At 50.3% G+C, this 16,415-nt stretch overlaps 1 protein-coding gene across 1 annotated transcript in view; it reads left to right on the top strand.

Annotated features, from left to right (window-relative positions):
- Positions 1 to 14,746, top strand: part of LMNA (lamin A/C) — a 31,736-nt gene extending 16,990 nt beyond the window's left edge. Inside the window, exons 2-12 of the mRNA XM_054292709.1 lie at positions 5,228 to 5,384; positions 5,526 to 5,651; positions 6,530 to 6,700; positions 6,801 to 6,926; positions 7,434 to 7,654; positions 8,428 to 8,632; positions 9,387 to 9,494; positions 9,621 to 9,740; positions 9,824 to 9,919; positions 12,122 to 12,373; positions 13,705 to 14,746. Coding sequence (XP_054148684.1) covers positions 5,228 to 5,384; positions 5,526 to 5,651; positions 6,530 to 6,700; positions 6,801 to 6,926; positions 7,434 to 7,654; positions 8,428 to 8,632; positions 9,387 to 9,494; positions 9,621 to 9,740; positions 9,824 to 9,919; positions 12,122 to 12,373; positions 13,705 to 13,737 — 1,615 coding nt within the window. The 3' untranslated portion in view covers positions 13,738 to 14,746. The remainder of the gene's footprint in view (positions 1 to 5,227; positions 5,385 to 5,525; positions 5,652 to 6,529; positions 6,701 to 6,800; positions 6,927 to 7,433; positions 7,655 to 8,427; positions 8,633 to 9,386; positions 9,495 to 9,620; positions 9,741 to 9,823; positions 9,920 to 12,121; positions 12,374 to 13,704) is intronic.
- Positions 14,747 to 16,415: the final 1,669 nt, after the last annotated feature.

Raw genomic sequence — 16,415 nt, forward strand, 5'->3', positions numbered from 1 at the left:
AGCAGCCCCAAACCCCAGGGATGAGCAAAAAGCAGCAGCAAACCCCAAGGATAAGGAGGAGCCCCAAACCCCAGGGATGAGGAGCAGCCCCATCACTCCTCAGCAAGGACAGGGCAGTGCTGGGGTGGCCACGCTGGCCAAGGGGGCTGAGCCAGGGCCAGATGGGAAAACTCAGCGAGCCTTGGAGCAGCCTGGGACCCACTCCCAGTTGGCATTCCTGTCCTGTGAGTCACTGGCACAAAAAGGAGGGGGTTGGACAGGAAGGATCCAGCAGCAAACGGGACTGTGGTTCCCTGAAAAAGCAGCATTTCTTGGTCAGTTATTCCTCTGTGGGCAAAATTTCAAATTCTCCAGACTGCTGAAACACTGTTTAGACATAAAAGAGGCTGTTTTATGGAATTTATGAGCTATGAAATCATACTCTGTGCGTAGCATTGAGACCCTCTTACCTGAGAGCCCCAAACATTAAAATATGAAAATCCAACCACAGATACGTTCTAGAATTCATTACAAATCCAGCATTTTATACTGGGCCCTTTGCACCACAATAAAGAGTGTTCTGGGCTGGGAAAGGAGCTTTCAGAAATTGAAAGAAAGGCAGAAGGCAGATCTTCAGTCACTTCCAAGAAAAAGTCTGCAGATTCCCAGAGGCTCTTGGGCTCTGCTTTTCCTGCCAGCAGCACTTTAAGTGATTCTGAATTTCGTTGCTGTACATGTAGGAATTGTGGGGTTGTTTTAACTGTCCTTAAGGGGAATTCCTGCTCTTTTTAACATGGAACATCCTGGGATTTGAAGGGAGGTTTGCACTTAAAAACAGTAGCCTGGGATTTTGGAACCTGGGGTTTTGAAACCCAAAATAACAGAATAGCTTCTGTGTGCTGGCTCGGGTCAGGAAACAGAAAGAAATGCAGGGAAATCTGCTGCTGGCCAATCCAGGAGCTTCCAACATCGCTCATCTGAGAGTCTGGGAGCTCTGTCCTGCTGCTCCCAGGTCCATTCCTGGTGCTCTGGGATGGGCTCTGGGTGCTGCCATGGGATGGGCTCTGGGATGGGCTCTGGGATGGGCTCTGGATGATGCCACGGGATGAGTTCTGGATGCTGCTCTGGGACAGGCTCTGGATGCTGCCATGGAATGGGTTCTGGGTGCTGCCATGGGATGGGCTCTGGATGAGCTCTGGATGAGCTCTGGATGGGCTCTGGATGGGCTCTGGGTGCTGCCATGGGATGGGTTCGGGATGGGCTCTGGATGCTGCTCTGGATGGGCTCTGGATGGGCTCTGGATGGGCTCTGGATGCTGCTCTGGGAGCTGCCATGGGATGGGCTCTGGATGGGCTCTGGATGGGCTCTGATTGGCCTCTGGATGCTGCTCTGGGATGGGCTCTGGATGCTGCTCTGGGATGGGCTCTAGGATGGGCTCTGGATGGGCTGTGGATGGTGCCATGGGATGGGCTCTGGATGAGCTCTGGATGAGCTCTGGATGGGCTCTGGATGGGCTGTGGATGGTGCCATGGGATGGGCTCTGGATGGGCTCTGGATGGGCTCTGGGATGGGCTCTGGATGGGCTCTGGGTGCTGCCATGGGATGGGTTCTGGGTGCTGCCATGGGATGGGCTCTGGATGGGCTCTGGATGGGCTCTGGGTGCTGCCATGGGATGGGCTCTGGATGGGCTCTGGATGGGCTGTGGATGGTGCCATGGGATGGGCTCTGGATGAGCTCTGGATGAGCTCTGGATGGGCTCTGGATGGGCTCTGGATGGTGCCACGGGATGGGCTCTGGATGGGCTCTGGATGGGCTCTGGATGAGCTCTGGATGGGCTCTGGATGGGCTCTGGGTGCTGCCATGGGATGGGCTCTGGATGGGCTCTGGATGGGCTCTGGGTGCTGCCATGGGATGGGTTCTGGGTGCTGCCATGGGATGGGCTCTGGATGGGCTCTGGATGGGCTCTGGGTGCTGCCATGGGATGGGTTCTGGGTGCTGCCATGGGATGGGCTCTGGGTGCTGCCATGGGATGGGCAGACTGCCTCAGCCACTCCCTGTGTTTGTCACCGCCGTGTCCCCGCTCTGGTGCTCCCTCCTGGCCCCAGCAGGGGTGACAGCCCCAGCCCGGGCTTGGCGGCTGCTGGGGAGCCCTTGGGTGTTTTCTTTTTATAGGAACGACCGAAATAGCTCCAGGCTGTGTTTGGGTGTGCAGTCAGATCAGGTTCCCCGGTCACATGGCGGGGATGAGGAGCGGCTCTGACAGGCTGGAAAAGAGAGGGGGGCCAGGATGGTGGGTGGGGATGGCAGAGGTGGGGCTGGGGGGCTGAGGCACCACAGCTCTGCACCCACTGAGCACCAGCTGAGCTCTGTGGGAACCCAGGACATCCCTCTGGCTGTCCAGAACGGCCAGGACCCCTGCCAGGGGGCTCAGAAGCCCAAAATGCCCCTGTGGTTTTGATTATGAACCCTGGAGCAAATTACTAACCTTATATGAAGATCAGCAAGCCACAGCAGTTTAGGTAGAATAATAGTGAATTTATCACAGGGTGAAAAATAGATTTTGGGGTTTTTAGAATGGGAGTTCAGGGGGCAAGATGGAGGGAACTGGGTGTGCCCAGCCTTTCTCCTTCTTCTTCTTCTTCTTGGCCTCCATCTTCTGCTGTGATGGTGACACTTTTGGGTTGGTTTAGAGTAGGAGCTCACTGTCTAACATGGGTGACAGGTATTGGGAAGTAATTGTAAATATTGTACAGGTAGTTTTTAGTACAAAGACATAACACCCTCCTGGGACAGGCAGAGTGCCTGGAACTGTCCTGCTGGACGGACCTCGGCAGGGCAGGAGAAAATTTTTATAGATAAGACAGAATAAACAACCTTGAGACCGAGAAATGAAGAGCTCCACTCATTCTTCAACAGCCAGGCTGGGAAAAGAGATTTTTAACATTTCTCAACCAGCAAAACATCCTGAGAATGGCGAGGCAGAGCCACAGCAGGGCAATCCCAGCCCCTGGTGCTCCCTGGCTGCTCCAGGAGAGGCACCTGGAGAGGGGTGCCACACACTCCTCTGCCTGGGCACCTGAGTGGGCAGCACTGGCCATGGGGCAGTTCCAGCTCCTCCCCAGCTGCTGCTCCACCATCCAGGCCCACATCAGAGCTGAGCCATGCCGTGCTGAGCCACACTAACATATCTGAGTGTCCCATGCCATTGTGGCCTCTGCCACCCTTCACAGTGCAGATCCATGCCATGCTGTGTAGCAGCCTGAATAGCTGCTAGTATAGTAAGGAAATAAAAAATATATATAGTATAAAAAATATATAGTGTATATTTATATATTTATATATTTATATATTTATATATTTATATTTATATATGTAAAAATATATAATATAATATATAATATAATATAATATAATATAATAATAATATTATATATTATATTATATATTATATTATATATTATATGTTATTAATTATATATATAAATTTATATAATTCATATATTTTTATATATAATTATATATGTAATTATATATAATTATATTATATATTATAATACAATATAATATAATATAATATAATATAATATAATATAATACTATATTATATAGTATATGTATAAAAATATATAGTAAGGAAACAAAAAAGATCTTTGCATAATATCCACAGGTGTTTTATTCAGCCACATGGTGAGATGTTCAAACCTTGACACCCACACACAGAGGGTCTGGCTCACTGTCCTGGTTCAGGGCAAATTTGGGAGAGAACCCCCAAAGGGGCTCCTCTAAGAAAGCAGATTTATTTGGCCCCTCCCCACAACTGGTCTGGGAGAAAACACCTCCTTGGAAAAAAAAAATCAAATAATAATTATTTATTATTTAAAATAAATTTATTTGTTTATTAAATAATAAAACCTAAATAATATTAAACAATAAAACCCCTTGCTGCTCCAAAAGTGATGACAAACTCAGAAAGTCCCCATCCCCGGGTTGCAGCTCAGCTCACTCAGGCTCTGCTCAGTCCCTCCGGTGCTGGAAATGTCACAGGCCAGGCCTGGTGGCCACAGGTGGAGCTGCCAGTGCTCTGCTGGGTGTTCAGTCCAGAGCAGGTTTAAACAGCTCCAAAGAAAAGGAAAAAACCCAAAAATCCAGGAAACTTGTCTGCCTTAGCAAGCTAAAACTAACTAAAAGCAAAAGAGAGCTCTATCCTGTGTCTGTCCATCCACAGACAGCACAGTCCAGGAGCAGGAATGTGGAGGAGTGGAGTGCAGTGTCTGAAAACAAACTGAGCTTCTTCTCTCCCCCCTTCAGTCTCTGGAACAAGGCTTAAAGGTGCAAAACTTATTATTCAGCATAAACAGAAGAAGACAATTGGGGATAAAAGCATCATAGAGTCAACCCAGGACAATTCACTTTCTGCAGGGGCCTGGGGGCTGGCCCTGCTCTCAGGGCAGACCAAAGGTGAGGGAGAGTGTGATGGTATTCAGGGGTCCGAGGATGAGGGAAGAGATGAGGATCTGAGTCTATGTTTCAGAAGGCTTGATTTATTGTTTTATGATATATATTCTATTAAAACTATACTAAAAGAATAGAAGAAAGGATTTCATCAGAAGGCTGGCTAAGAATAGAAAAAGAAAGGATGAATAACAAAGGCTTGTGTCTTGGACAGAGAGTCTGAGCCAGCTGGGCTGGGATGTGCTGGTCCCCTTGTGGGTGGTTCTTAGGGACAGCAGTGCAGCCCCTTTGGGGGTGATTAGAGGAGGGCAGGAGTGACACTCTTTGTGCTTGGGCTTTTCTGAGAACAGCCCTCAGGAGAAGAATTTGGAGGTTTTGGTGGACGAGAAGCTTGATAAGACCTTGGAGTCCTTTTCAGTACTTAGAGGGACTAGAAAATTTTGAGGGGGATTTCGGACAAGGGTCTGGAGTGACAGGACAAGGGGGAATGGCTTCCCAGTGCCAGAGGGCAGGGTTAGATGGGATATCGGGAAGAAATTGTTCCCTGTGAGGGTGGGGAGGCCCTGGCACAGGTGCCCAGAGAGGCTGTGGCTGCCCTTGGATCCCTGGAGGTGTTCCAGGCCAGGTTGGACGGGGCTTGGAACAACCTGGGATAATGGAAGATGTCCCTTCCCATGGCAGGGCGTGGAACAAGATGAGCTCTAAGGTCCCTTTGAACCAAAGCAGCTCCATCATTTCCTGATGACTGTGATTATTGCTGCCGTGCCACTCACCTGTGCCACCCTTTGCCCTGCAGGAATGCCAAGAAGGAAGGGGACCTGCTGACTGCCCAGGCACGCCTGAAGGACGTGGAGGCTTTGCTTAACTCCAAGGAGGCCGCGCTCTCCACGGCCCTGGGTGAGAAGAGGAACCTGGAAAATGAAGTGCGAGACCTGAGGGGACAGGTGGCCAAGGTGAGCAGTGGCAGCTGACCCAGGGATCCCTTTTTCCTCCCTGCCTGGGGCTGCCGGGGGCTGTGGGGCAGATGCAGTTGGGTGGGGGTCCCCAGCCATGCCCAGAGCCCTCTGTGATGTTCCTTCTCCATCCCCTGGCAGCTGGAAAGCGCCCTGGGCGAAGCCAAGAAGCAGCTGCAGGATGAGATGCTGCGGCGCGTGGATGCCGAGAACCGGCTGCAGACCCTCAAGGAGGAGCTGGAATTCCAGAAGAACATCTACAGCGAGGTGAGCTGGGATGTGCTGTGTGGGATCACCCCCACTGGGTGTGCTGTGTCCCCTCCCTGAGGTTGATAGTGGAGCCCAGGAAAAAGTTAAAGATAGAATCTAAAATGTTAGGCTTTGTGCTTTCCCAGATCAACTGCACCTGCGTAAGCAGTATGATAAATTATATAATTGCTAGATGTGATGATTGTTTAGTAATTAAATATAATTTTTATATAACCATAAGAAGAATAATGAGAAACTATGTTGGAAGTTCAGAGAGGGGCTAAATTTATGTATACAATAGAACAATATAAGTTTAATAATTAACATGAAAGTTATATAACGATAGAGTATAAAACATGATCATTTCTGATGTATGGTCGGAGTCAGATTTGGATTGAATATACCCGATTCCCAGAGCTCTTAATAAAAAGCACTGCATATAATCCCCCGTGATTATGTGTTTTTGCACGCTAACAAGGTGACCCAGTGTGACACTGTTCACAGGGGTCTTAGGATGAGGGAAGAGACGAGAATATTGACTCCATGTTTCAGAAGGCTTGATTTATTATTTTATGATATGTATTATATTAAAACTATACTAAAATAATAGAAGAAATTATTTCATCAGAAGGCTGGCTCAGAATAGCAAAAGAATGATAACAAAGGCTTGTGACTGACCAGAGAGTCCGAGCCAGCTGACTGTGATTGTCCATTAATTAGAAACAACCAACATGAGACCAATCCCAGATCCATCTGTTGCATTCCACAGCAGCAGATAGCCATTGTTTCCATTTTGTTCCTGAGGCCTCTCAGCTTCTCAGGAGGAAAAAACCCTAAGGAAAGGGATTTTTCCTGAAACATGTCTGTGACAAGCCAGTGTCCCCTGGTGTCCGCAGGAGCTGCGTGAGACCAAGCGGCGCCACGAGACGCGGCTGGTGGAGATCGACAACGGGCGGCAGCGCGAGTTTGAGAGCAAACTCTCCGAGGCCCTGCAGGAGCTGCGCAGCCAGCACGAGGCCCAGATCAGGCTGTACAAGGAGGAACTGGAGAAAACCTACGGGGCGAAGGTGAGCAGATCCCCCACACCGCTCTCCCGTCCCTCCAGCCCCAAAGAGGGCGGGTGGGCTGCGGGTGATGAGGTGCTGATGCCCCTGTCCTGTCCCCCAGCTGGAGAATGCCAAGCAGTCAGCTGAGAGGAACAGCAACATGGTGGGTGCTGCCCATGAGGAGCTGCAGCAGACCCGCATCCGCATTGACAACCTCTCCTCAGAAGTCAGCCAGCTGCAGAAGCAGGTGGGTTGAGACCAAAGGGTTCCTTGGGATGGTCCCAGGTGGAGTGGCTCGCCTTCACCTTCCCTCCCTGTAGGAATGTGCCCCCTCTTGACGGAGTGACCAAATTATCCTTTGTCTCCTTAAAAAAAGGAAATAAGCCCAAAAGTTTCTCTCCTCAATTGGGTGAAAAGACACCTCATAGGACCTTGGGGGCTTCACCTCAAATTTAAGGATAGCCAACTGGACAGAAGCCAAAAGCAATTTACTAGGAAAAGAAGGGAACAAAGGAACTAATTGCTTTTGTGAGGTGTTTTACCAGGAGCAAAAGCCTCTTACCCCTGGCTCAGTTTTTCTCTGTAAAGAGCTGTTATTTTGCCTTTATTGAAATTTTTCGGTTTCCAAACCACCACAGAAGCCACCCTGCCGATTTGATGGATCTGAGGTGGCTGAGCTATCTCAGGTGTCATATAGACCTCCAAGAGCTCATAAGACCTGGCTCAAGGAGACCAATCTGTCCCCTCCCCACAGCTGGCTGCCAAGGAGGCGAAGCTGCACGACCTGGAGGACATCCTGGCCAGGGAACGCGAGACCAACCGGCGCCTGCTGTCCGACAAGGAGCGGGAGATGGCCGAGATGAGGGCGCGCATGCAACAGCAGCTGGATGAGTACCAGGAGCTGCTGGACATCAAGCTGGCCCTGGATATGGAGATCAACGCCTACCGCAAGCTGCTGGAGGGCGAGGAGGAGCGGTGAGCTCAGGGTGCTGCGCCCAGCTCTGGGCCACAAGGGTCTGTCTTGGTTTGGAAAGACAGGAGCCTGCTAAGGAAGGCAGGAGCCTCCCCTGAAATGGAGAATGTAAACCCACCTCTTCCAATTGCTATAAATTTTAAATTAAGGGGCTCTCAGGCAAAAATATGGGAGCAGGAAATAATAGTTCTTTAATAGGGAAAAGAAAATAAAAAAGGATAAAATAAGCAATGCAGTACACTAGAACAACACTGACAGAATCAGAACCCAACCTGACACCCTGTGGGTCGGGGTGTTGGTGGCAGTCCCATTGGAATTGTGGCTGCAGCCCTCCTGCAGGGTCAGGTGTGGCTCTGTTGGAGCAAGAGGGATCTGTAGAGAAGGATGTATTCTTCCTCTGAAGATCCAGTGGAAGGAGAGACAGCTGCTGCTCCTCTGGGAAATCCTGTGGAGAAAGCCATGCTCGTGTCTCAAAACCTCTGGATTATATCTGGGTAGCAATGCTTGGCTCCTCCCTCTGGGTGGAGCATCTCCCAATGGGATGTTATAGTTCTTATCAGCCATGCAGTGACATTCAATAGCTGTTATCAGCAGATGTCCCCTCCCCAGGGAGGTGTGATTGTGGTCACTCAAAGAGAGAGATAAAGCAAACTGCCCACTTGACAAAGATAATCTGCCATACAGAGGGTAATGGAAAACATCTTGCATTGCAATCTTCAACAGGGTCCCAGCCTTTGTGAACTCACTGGTTTAATCTCCTCTTCTCCCCTGCCAGGCTGAGGCTGTCCCCCAGCCCTTCATCCCACAAAGGTGCCTCCCGGAGCCACCTGTCCACTTCGAGCTCCTCCAAGAAGAGGAAGCTGGAGGACAGCGAGAGCCGGACCAGCTTCTCCCACCATGCCCGGACCAGCGGCCGTGTTGGCGTGGAGGAGGTGGACCTGGAGGGCAAGTTTGTCCGTCTCAGGAACAAGTCCAACGAGGTGAGCTTGTCTTTGGTGAGATCCCTACTGTTGGGGTCTCTAGCTTGTCAGAGTGACCCCAAGAAATGTTGGAAAGTCTCTTTTCCCAGCCCGGTGCTAGTAGGAGTCAGGGCTCTTCACTTCTTGTTCTCCAGGGTTGTTTATTCTTTCTTATCTATAAAAAATTTTCTCCTGTCCTGCTGAGGTCCACTCAGCAAGACAGTCCAGGCACTCTGCCTGCCCCCAGAGCAGTGTTATGTCTTTATACTAAAAACTACCTGTACAATATTTACAATAACTTCCCAATCCCTATCACCTATGTTAGACAGTGAGCTTCTACTCTAAACCAATCCAAAAGTGCCACCATCTCAGCAGAAGATGGAGGTCAAGAAGAAGAAGGAGAAAGGCTGGGCACACTCAGATCTTTCCATCTTGCCCCCTGAACCCCCATTCTGAAAACCCTAAAATCTATTTATTCACCCCGTGATAACTTCACTATTATTCTATTAAACTGTTGTGGCTTGCAGATCTTCATCTAAGGTTGACAACTTGCTCCACAGGTCATAATCAAAACCACACAGGTGTTTTGGGCTCTGTGCCAGGGTCCCTGAGAGCCCTGGCAGGGATCTTGGCTGCTCAGGACAGACAGAGGGATGTGCTGGGTCCTGGCACCCTAGGGTCCCTGGGGTGAGGTTCAGCCCTGCTTCACCCTAGGGGCAGGAGGTGAATGGGACAAGCTGGAGAGGGTTCTGAGGGTCTCTGCTCTCTCTCACAGGACCAGGCCATGGGGAACTGGCAGATCAAGAGGCAGAATGGGGATGATCCCCCCCTCACCTACCGCTTCCCCCCGAAGTTCACCCTCAAGGCTGGCCAGGTGGTCACGGTGAGTCCCTGCCTGGTGGAGGATCCAGGAAAGATCCCAAACCCTGCCAGGCCACTTACACGGAGTGCTTGGTGTGTGGTGATAGACAGACCAGAGAAGTCACTTTTCTCCTGCTTTTCTCCCTAGATCTGGGCCTCGGGAGCTGGAGCAACCCACAGCCCCCCCAGTAACTTGGTGTGGAAAGCCCAGAGCAGCTGGGGCTCAGGGGACAGCCTGCGCACCGCCCTCATCAACTCCAACGGGGAGGTGAGAGCCCCTGGCAGCTCTGGCACACAGGGATGGGGGGTGACAGGCTCTGAACCTCCCAACTGACCCCCTGTCCCCTGCAGGAGGTGGCCATGAGGAAACTGGTGCGCACTGTGATCATCAATGACGATGAGGATGAGGATGATGACGAAATGAGCATCCACCACCGCCACCACCATGTGAGTAGGGCCCTGAGTAGGGGGTGCTGGTGGTTCCAAGGGGGTGCAGCTCCAGGCAGGGCGGGAGGGAGCTCAGAGCAGGATCAGGCATGCAGGAGAAGGCAGTGGGGAGGCTGCTGTGGAAACAGCAGCATCAGAGAAGCCCACAGACCTCTGGCATCTGGAGGAGAGTGCTGCTCACTAAAAAAGCTCTGAAAACCTTGCTGGAAGTTGTCTCCAACCCTAAAGAACCCTGATGTGCCATGAAAAGGGCCAGAAGAGTCAGAGGGAGGCTGAGCATTGCTTGGAGGATAGGATGGTGGGAAGATGATGGATGACACTTCTTGTCAGCAGCTGCTCTGTCCTCTCTGCTTCATGAGGGTGCTGGAACAAATCCAGAGGTGGCTTTGTCCTTCCTCTCAGCCCATCTTTCCCCATGTGGAGCTGCAATATGCACGAGGAGGGGCAGCAGGCAGTGGGCAGGGAGCAGGCAGCATGCCAGGGGCAGAGCTGCAGCCTCTTCTCCCAGAGAAGCATCCCTGGCTGCTGCCCATCCTGCAGGGTGTGTGTGCCCACAGGAATCATGCAGAGAGGTGCCATCGTGGCCAAGCCGTGCCTCAGTGAGGGTGGAAGATCATCTAGGTGTCACTTCCAGGAGCAAATTGGGGCATCCATCATCCACTTCCCTCTGAGTTCTCTGGATCTGAAGAGCTGTGCTGAGACTGACACCAGCACGTTGAGCTGGTGGATTGTCCTCCTCTACTCTGCCCTTGTGAGACCCACCTGCAGCGCAGGGTCCAGTTCTCAGCCCCCAGCACAAGAAGGACATGGAATTGCTGGAGCAAGTCCAGAAGTAGCCATGAGGATGCTCTGAGGGCTGGAGTCTCTCTGCTCTGAGGCACGCTGGAGGAGCTGGGGGCAGCCTGGGGAAAAGAAGACTTCAGGGAGAGCTTAGAACTGCTTCCAGGGCCTAAAGGGGCTCCTGCACAGCTGGAGAGGGACTTTGGACAAGGGCCTGGAGTGACAGGACACGGGAGAATGGCTTCCCACTGACACTTAGAGGGGATACTGGAAGGAAATTGTTCCCTGTGAGGGTGGTGAGGCCCTGGCACAGGTTACCCAGAGCAGCTGTGGCTGCCCCATCCCTGGAAGTGTTCCAGGCCAGGCTGGACAGGGTTAGAGCGACCTGGTTTAGTGGAAGGTGTCCTGCCCATGGCAGGAGGCTGGAATGAGGTGAGCTTTCAAGTCCATTCCAACCCAAACCATTCCATGATTCTGTGATTCTCCTCTGTATTGACCATCCCTGGGCAGAGGAGCCAAGCTCCTGCAGCCACTGCTGCCCATTCCAGGAGGCTGAATCCTTTCCAGGAGCAAACTTCCCACAGGGGAGCTGCCAGCTCACGAGGTGGTGAGGAAGAGGATGTTTTCAGGAGCACAGTTCAGGTGTCTCCCATGTGCTGAGAGCTCAGGGCAGCAGGGCAGGTCACCCACTGGCAGCATGCTGGCCCCAGTTCACTTGGGATTAGAAACACAGTAATTAAATATTATTTATTCTTAATTAAATATTATTTAAATAAATAATATAAAGATAAATTTATATTATGTTATATTATATTATGTTATGTTATATTATATTATATCATATAATATCATATCACATTATATCACATCACATTATATATTATATATATATTATATATTATATATTGTATATTATATAATATATATTATATATTATATAATATATATTATATATTATATAATATATATTATATATTATTTATATTATATTATATTATATATTATATATTATATTATCATATAACATCATATAGTTGTTTATATGTATGTTATATGTATGTGTATATATATGTTATATTTATAATGTATCTAACGTATATAATATAATATAATATAATATAATATAATATAATATAATAATATATAATAATATATAAAGATATATAATAATATTTAATAATATATAATAATATTTAATAATATTTAATATAATCATATATAATAATATAGAATATAATAATATATAATAATATGTATTATTTTTAAACCCCATGATGGAGAGCACAGGTGAGCCAGGCTCACTTCCAGAGCTCTCCTGGCTCACACCATTCCTGCCACCATCCCCAGGGCAGGGACTCTGTGCAGAGCACGCTCTGGCAGCACCTTGAGGCCGTTCTGTCTGTGTGTCCCCACCATGTGCAGGGCTGCAGTGGCTCTGGGGACCCCGGCGAGTACAACCTGCGCTCCCGCACCGTGGTGTGTGGCACGTGTGGCCAGCCGGCCGACAAGTCGGGCTCCCAGAACGCCGGCATCACCTCCATGTCCTCGGGCTCGTCCAGCTCCAGCGTCACCGTCACCCGCAGCTACCGCAGCATGGGCGACTCGGGCATCGGCCTCGGGGACAGCCTGGTGACCAGGAACTACCTCCTGGGCAGCTCCAGCCCCCGCAGGCAGGTCAGTGCCATCCCAGTGACAGTGACAGTGCCAGGCCTCTGGTCAGTCCCTGGCACCCTGTCCTGCCACTGTCCTTTCCCCGCAATGCCATCCCCTCCCAGCTCTCCTTCTCCTGCTCTTCCTCTTCCTCTTTGGGCTCACACAAACCTCTTTATAAGGGATGGAGGGTTCTGGGAGGGATTGGAAAGGGATGTGGCCGTAGCAGCCTCCCACCCCATTTTGTCTTTCACTCATCCCCCTTGGCCCCCCAGAGCATTCCCTGCAATGCTGTCCCCTCCAAGCTCTCCTTCTCCTGCTCTTCCTCTTTGAGCTCACACAAGCTTCTTTATAAGGGATAGAGGGTTCTGAGAGGGATTGGAAAGGGATGCTTCCCACCCCGTTCTATCTTACATTCATTCCCCTTGGCGCCCCAGAGCATTCCCTGCAATCCTGTCCCCTCCCTGCAATCCTGTCCCCTCCCAGCTCTCCTTCTCCCTGCTCTTCCTCTTTGGGCTCACACAGGCTTCTTTATAAGGGATGGGGGGTTCTGGGAGGGATTGGAAATGCTTCCCACCCCATTCCATCTTACACTCAGCCCAATTTGCACCCCAGAGCATTCCCCATCCTCTACATTGTGACTGTTTTTACAGGGGTCTTAGAAGGAGGGAAGAGATGAGGATCTGACTGTTTCAGAAGGCTTGATTTATTATTTTATGATATATATTATATTAAAACTATACTAAAAGAATAGAAGAAAGGATTTCATCAGAAGGCTGGCTAAGAATAGAAAAAAAAAGAATGATAACAAAAGTTTGTGGTTCAGACAGAGAGTCTGAGCCAGCTGACTGTGATTGGCCATTAATTAGAAACAACTCTATGAGACCAATCACAGATCCACCTGTTGCATTCTACAGCAGCAGATAACCATTGTTTACATTTTGTTCTTGAAGCCTCTCAGCTTCTCAAAAAAAAAAATCTTAAAAAAAAGGTTTTTCATAATAGATGTCTGTGACACCACATCACTCATTCCACTGCTGCTGAGTAATGTGAATATTTCAGCACTTTATATCTCTATATTGGATTAATATACAATATATTCTATATTGATACTTTTAGTCAATATTATAATCCTCATATATCACCTACCATTAATCCTCAAATTTTGGAACTATGAACATCCCAGCTTGGGAGGATTTATTTATCACACCCCAAGGGTTAGGATGGAGGAGAACCTGGGGGCACTGTGGGCACCCAAAAGATCCCACTGGACACTTTGCAGTCAGAGCAAGTGGATGGTGACACTGGTGACACTGGGGTTTTCTTAACTCTCTTTTTTTCTTTCTCCCTTCCAGGCTCAGGCTGTGCAGAACTGCAGCATCATGTAATTCCATGGCGCATTCCTGTGGTTCCTGCCTGTCTCCAGCTAGGTTTGTTTTTTTTTTTTCCCAAAGCAAAGAAATTTTTTTCCCTTTAAAAAACAAGATATCAAAAACCAAGGTTGTTTTTTTTTTGTTTTGTTTTCTATAGCAGGAATTTTATATATATATATATTAAAAGTGCTAAAAGATGCTTTGATTTTTTTTTTGTAAAGAAAAAAATCTATTTCTATATAAAGAAAACCAAACCAAAAAATAGCTTTTCAGCTTCAAATATTTTTTAGAACTTCAGCCAAAGACAGCAAAGAACTGTGTTTACAGAGCAGCCATGCAGGAGGAGTCTGTAGTTGAAATGCTCCTTCCATTGTACCTTTTTTGCCAAAGCTTTTTACATAGGACAGGGAGAAGCGCAGCCGTACCCACTGGAGCTGCGTGCCACAGGGCCTGCTGTCCTGTCTCAAGTGGAGCACAGTGCCTTTACAACCCTTTTTTTCTTGGGATCTGAAGCCAAAATTCCCTTTTTTTTTTTTGTCTCGTTTTTGAGTTGCGATTCCCGGCGGTGCCGGCGCGGGGGCTCCCGGCAGCTCGCGGGCGATGCCCACATCTCTGTGCGGCCATTGCCCCCTCCCCAGCCCCCTGCCCGCCTGCCCTCCCTGCTCTGTGTACTGTATCTCCCTGATTCCCCATCCCAGGCACCTCTTGCCCTTTTTCTAAATCAGCCAAGTTGTGCCTTAGCTGAGGGGTTGGGCCGGGAGCCCCACTGGAGCGGAGATGGAGCAGGGCAAGTGAAAACAGCGGAGCTGCGTTTTGGGACCAGATGGATTTGACAGCTGGGGTGATGGAGCTCAGTCCCACGAGCTCAGCCCCAGCAGGGTTCCCCCAGGACCCCTCTTTGAGAGCCACTGCATCCACAGGGGTTCATCCCCCCAAGAGGGGTTCATTCCCCAAAGGGGTTCACCCCACTGCATCCAGAGGGGTTCACCCCACAGAGGGGTTCATCCCCATCTGCATCGAGAGGGATTCATCCCCACTGCATCCAGAGGGGTTCATTCCCCAAATGGGTTCATCCCCCAAAGGGGTTCATCCCCACTGCATCCAGAGGGGTTCATTCCCCAAAGGGGTTCATCCTCCCTGCATCCAGAGGGGTTCATTCCCCAAAGGGGTTCATCCCCACTGCATCCAGAGGGGTTCATTCCCCAAAGGGTTTCACCCCCATCTGCATCCAGAGGGGTTCACCCCACAGAGGAGCTCACCCCCACTGCATCCAGAGGGGTTCATCCCCCCAAGAGGGGTTCATTCCCCAAAGGGGTTCATCCCCACTGCATCCAGAGGGGTTCACCCCCATCTGCATCCAGGGGGTTCATCCTCCCTGCATTCAGAGGGGTTCAACCCCCCGAGGGGTTCATCCATCCAGAGGGGTTCATCCCACACTGACTCAGAGGGTTCATCCCTCTCTGCATCCAGAGGGGTTCATCCCCCAAAGGGGTTCATCCCCAACTTATCCAGAGGGGTTCATCCCCACTGCATCCAGAGGGGTTCATCCCCCAGTGATCCAGAGGGGTTCATCCCCCCCAAGAGGGGTTCATACATCCAGAGGAGTTCATCCCCACTGCATCCAGAGGGGTTCACCCCCATCTGCATCCAGAGGGGTTCACCCCACAGAGGGGTTCACCCCACTGCATCCAGAGGGGTTCACCCCACAAAGGGGTTCATCCCCGACTGATCCAGAGGGGCTCATCCCATCAGAGGGGTTCATCCCCCTTGCATCTGGAGGGGTTCCCCCACCTTCCCTCAGCTGCAGTCATTCAGGCTCGTCTCTGGTGGCCAGAGCTCAGGAGCTGTTTCAGGGATTAAGAGAAAGATGTTCAGTCCAGGTCAGAGCTGGTTGGCCAGGAAAGCACCCAGGAAGGCTTTTTGTTCGACTGAGGCGGATTTTGGGGTCTGATAGGTGCAGCTTCCCCCTTGGCAGGAGCCCATCCAGCCTTTGGCAGAGATCTCTTGGCTTTTTGCCTGGATTGGGAAACGCCTGCAGCCCCCCCTGACCTCAAGGGCAGCAGAGGGGTGGGGCTGGAGAAGGTGCCAGGACAAGCCCCCCACTCCAGTGCGTTTTGGGGAGCTCGTGTATGTATCTATGCTTGCAAAGCTTCTGTATTACTGCCTGTACTTTCTTCCAGACTCAAAATACAGCTGAACCCTTCCCATGCCGTGTGCTGTCATCATTGCTCACCAGGGGGATTTGGGGGTGCTGTGCTGCCCCCCCAGCAGCAAAGGGACCCCCCCAGGGATCTCTTTCCACCCCACAGGCAGGGCTGGGGCTCAGCACCCACTGTGGAGGGGGGAAATGGGGTGATCCCCTACACAAGGGTGGGTCACTAAGAGCTGGGCCAGGGGGTGGAATTTGAGGTAAGGACTCAGAGATTCCTCTTGAGGTTTTGGGGACCCAACAATCCCCAGGATGGGCTGGAGGGGTGCTGGAATTTGAGTAAGGACCCAGAGATTCCTCTTGGGGGTTTTGGGGACCAAACAATCCCCAGGATGGGATAGGGGGAGCTGGAATTTGAGGTAAAGACTCAGAGATTCCTCTTGGGTTCTTTTAGACCAAACAATCCCCAGGATGGGCTGGGATGGGCTGGGGGGGCTGGAATTTGAGGTACAGACTCAGAGATTCCTCTTGGGGTTTTCGGGAC

The sequence above is a fragment of the Melozone crissalis genome, unplaced genomic scaffold, assembly GCF_028551555.1.
Source record: "Melozone crissalis strain CALT ecotype California unplaced genomic scaffold, PUWL_Pcris_2 ptg000114l_1, whole genome shotgun sequence".
NCBI lineage: Eukaryota > Metazoa > Chordata > Aves > Passeriformes > Passerellidae > Melozone > Melozone crissalis.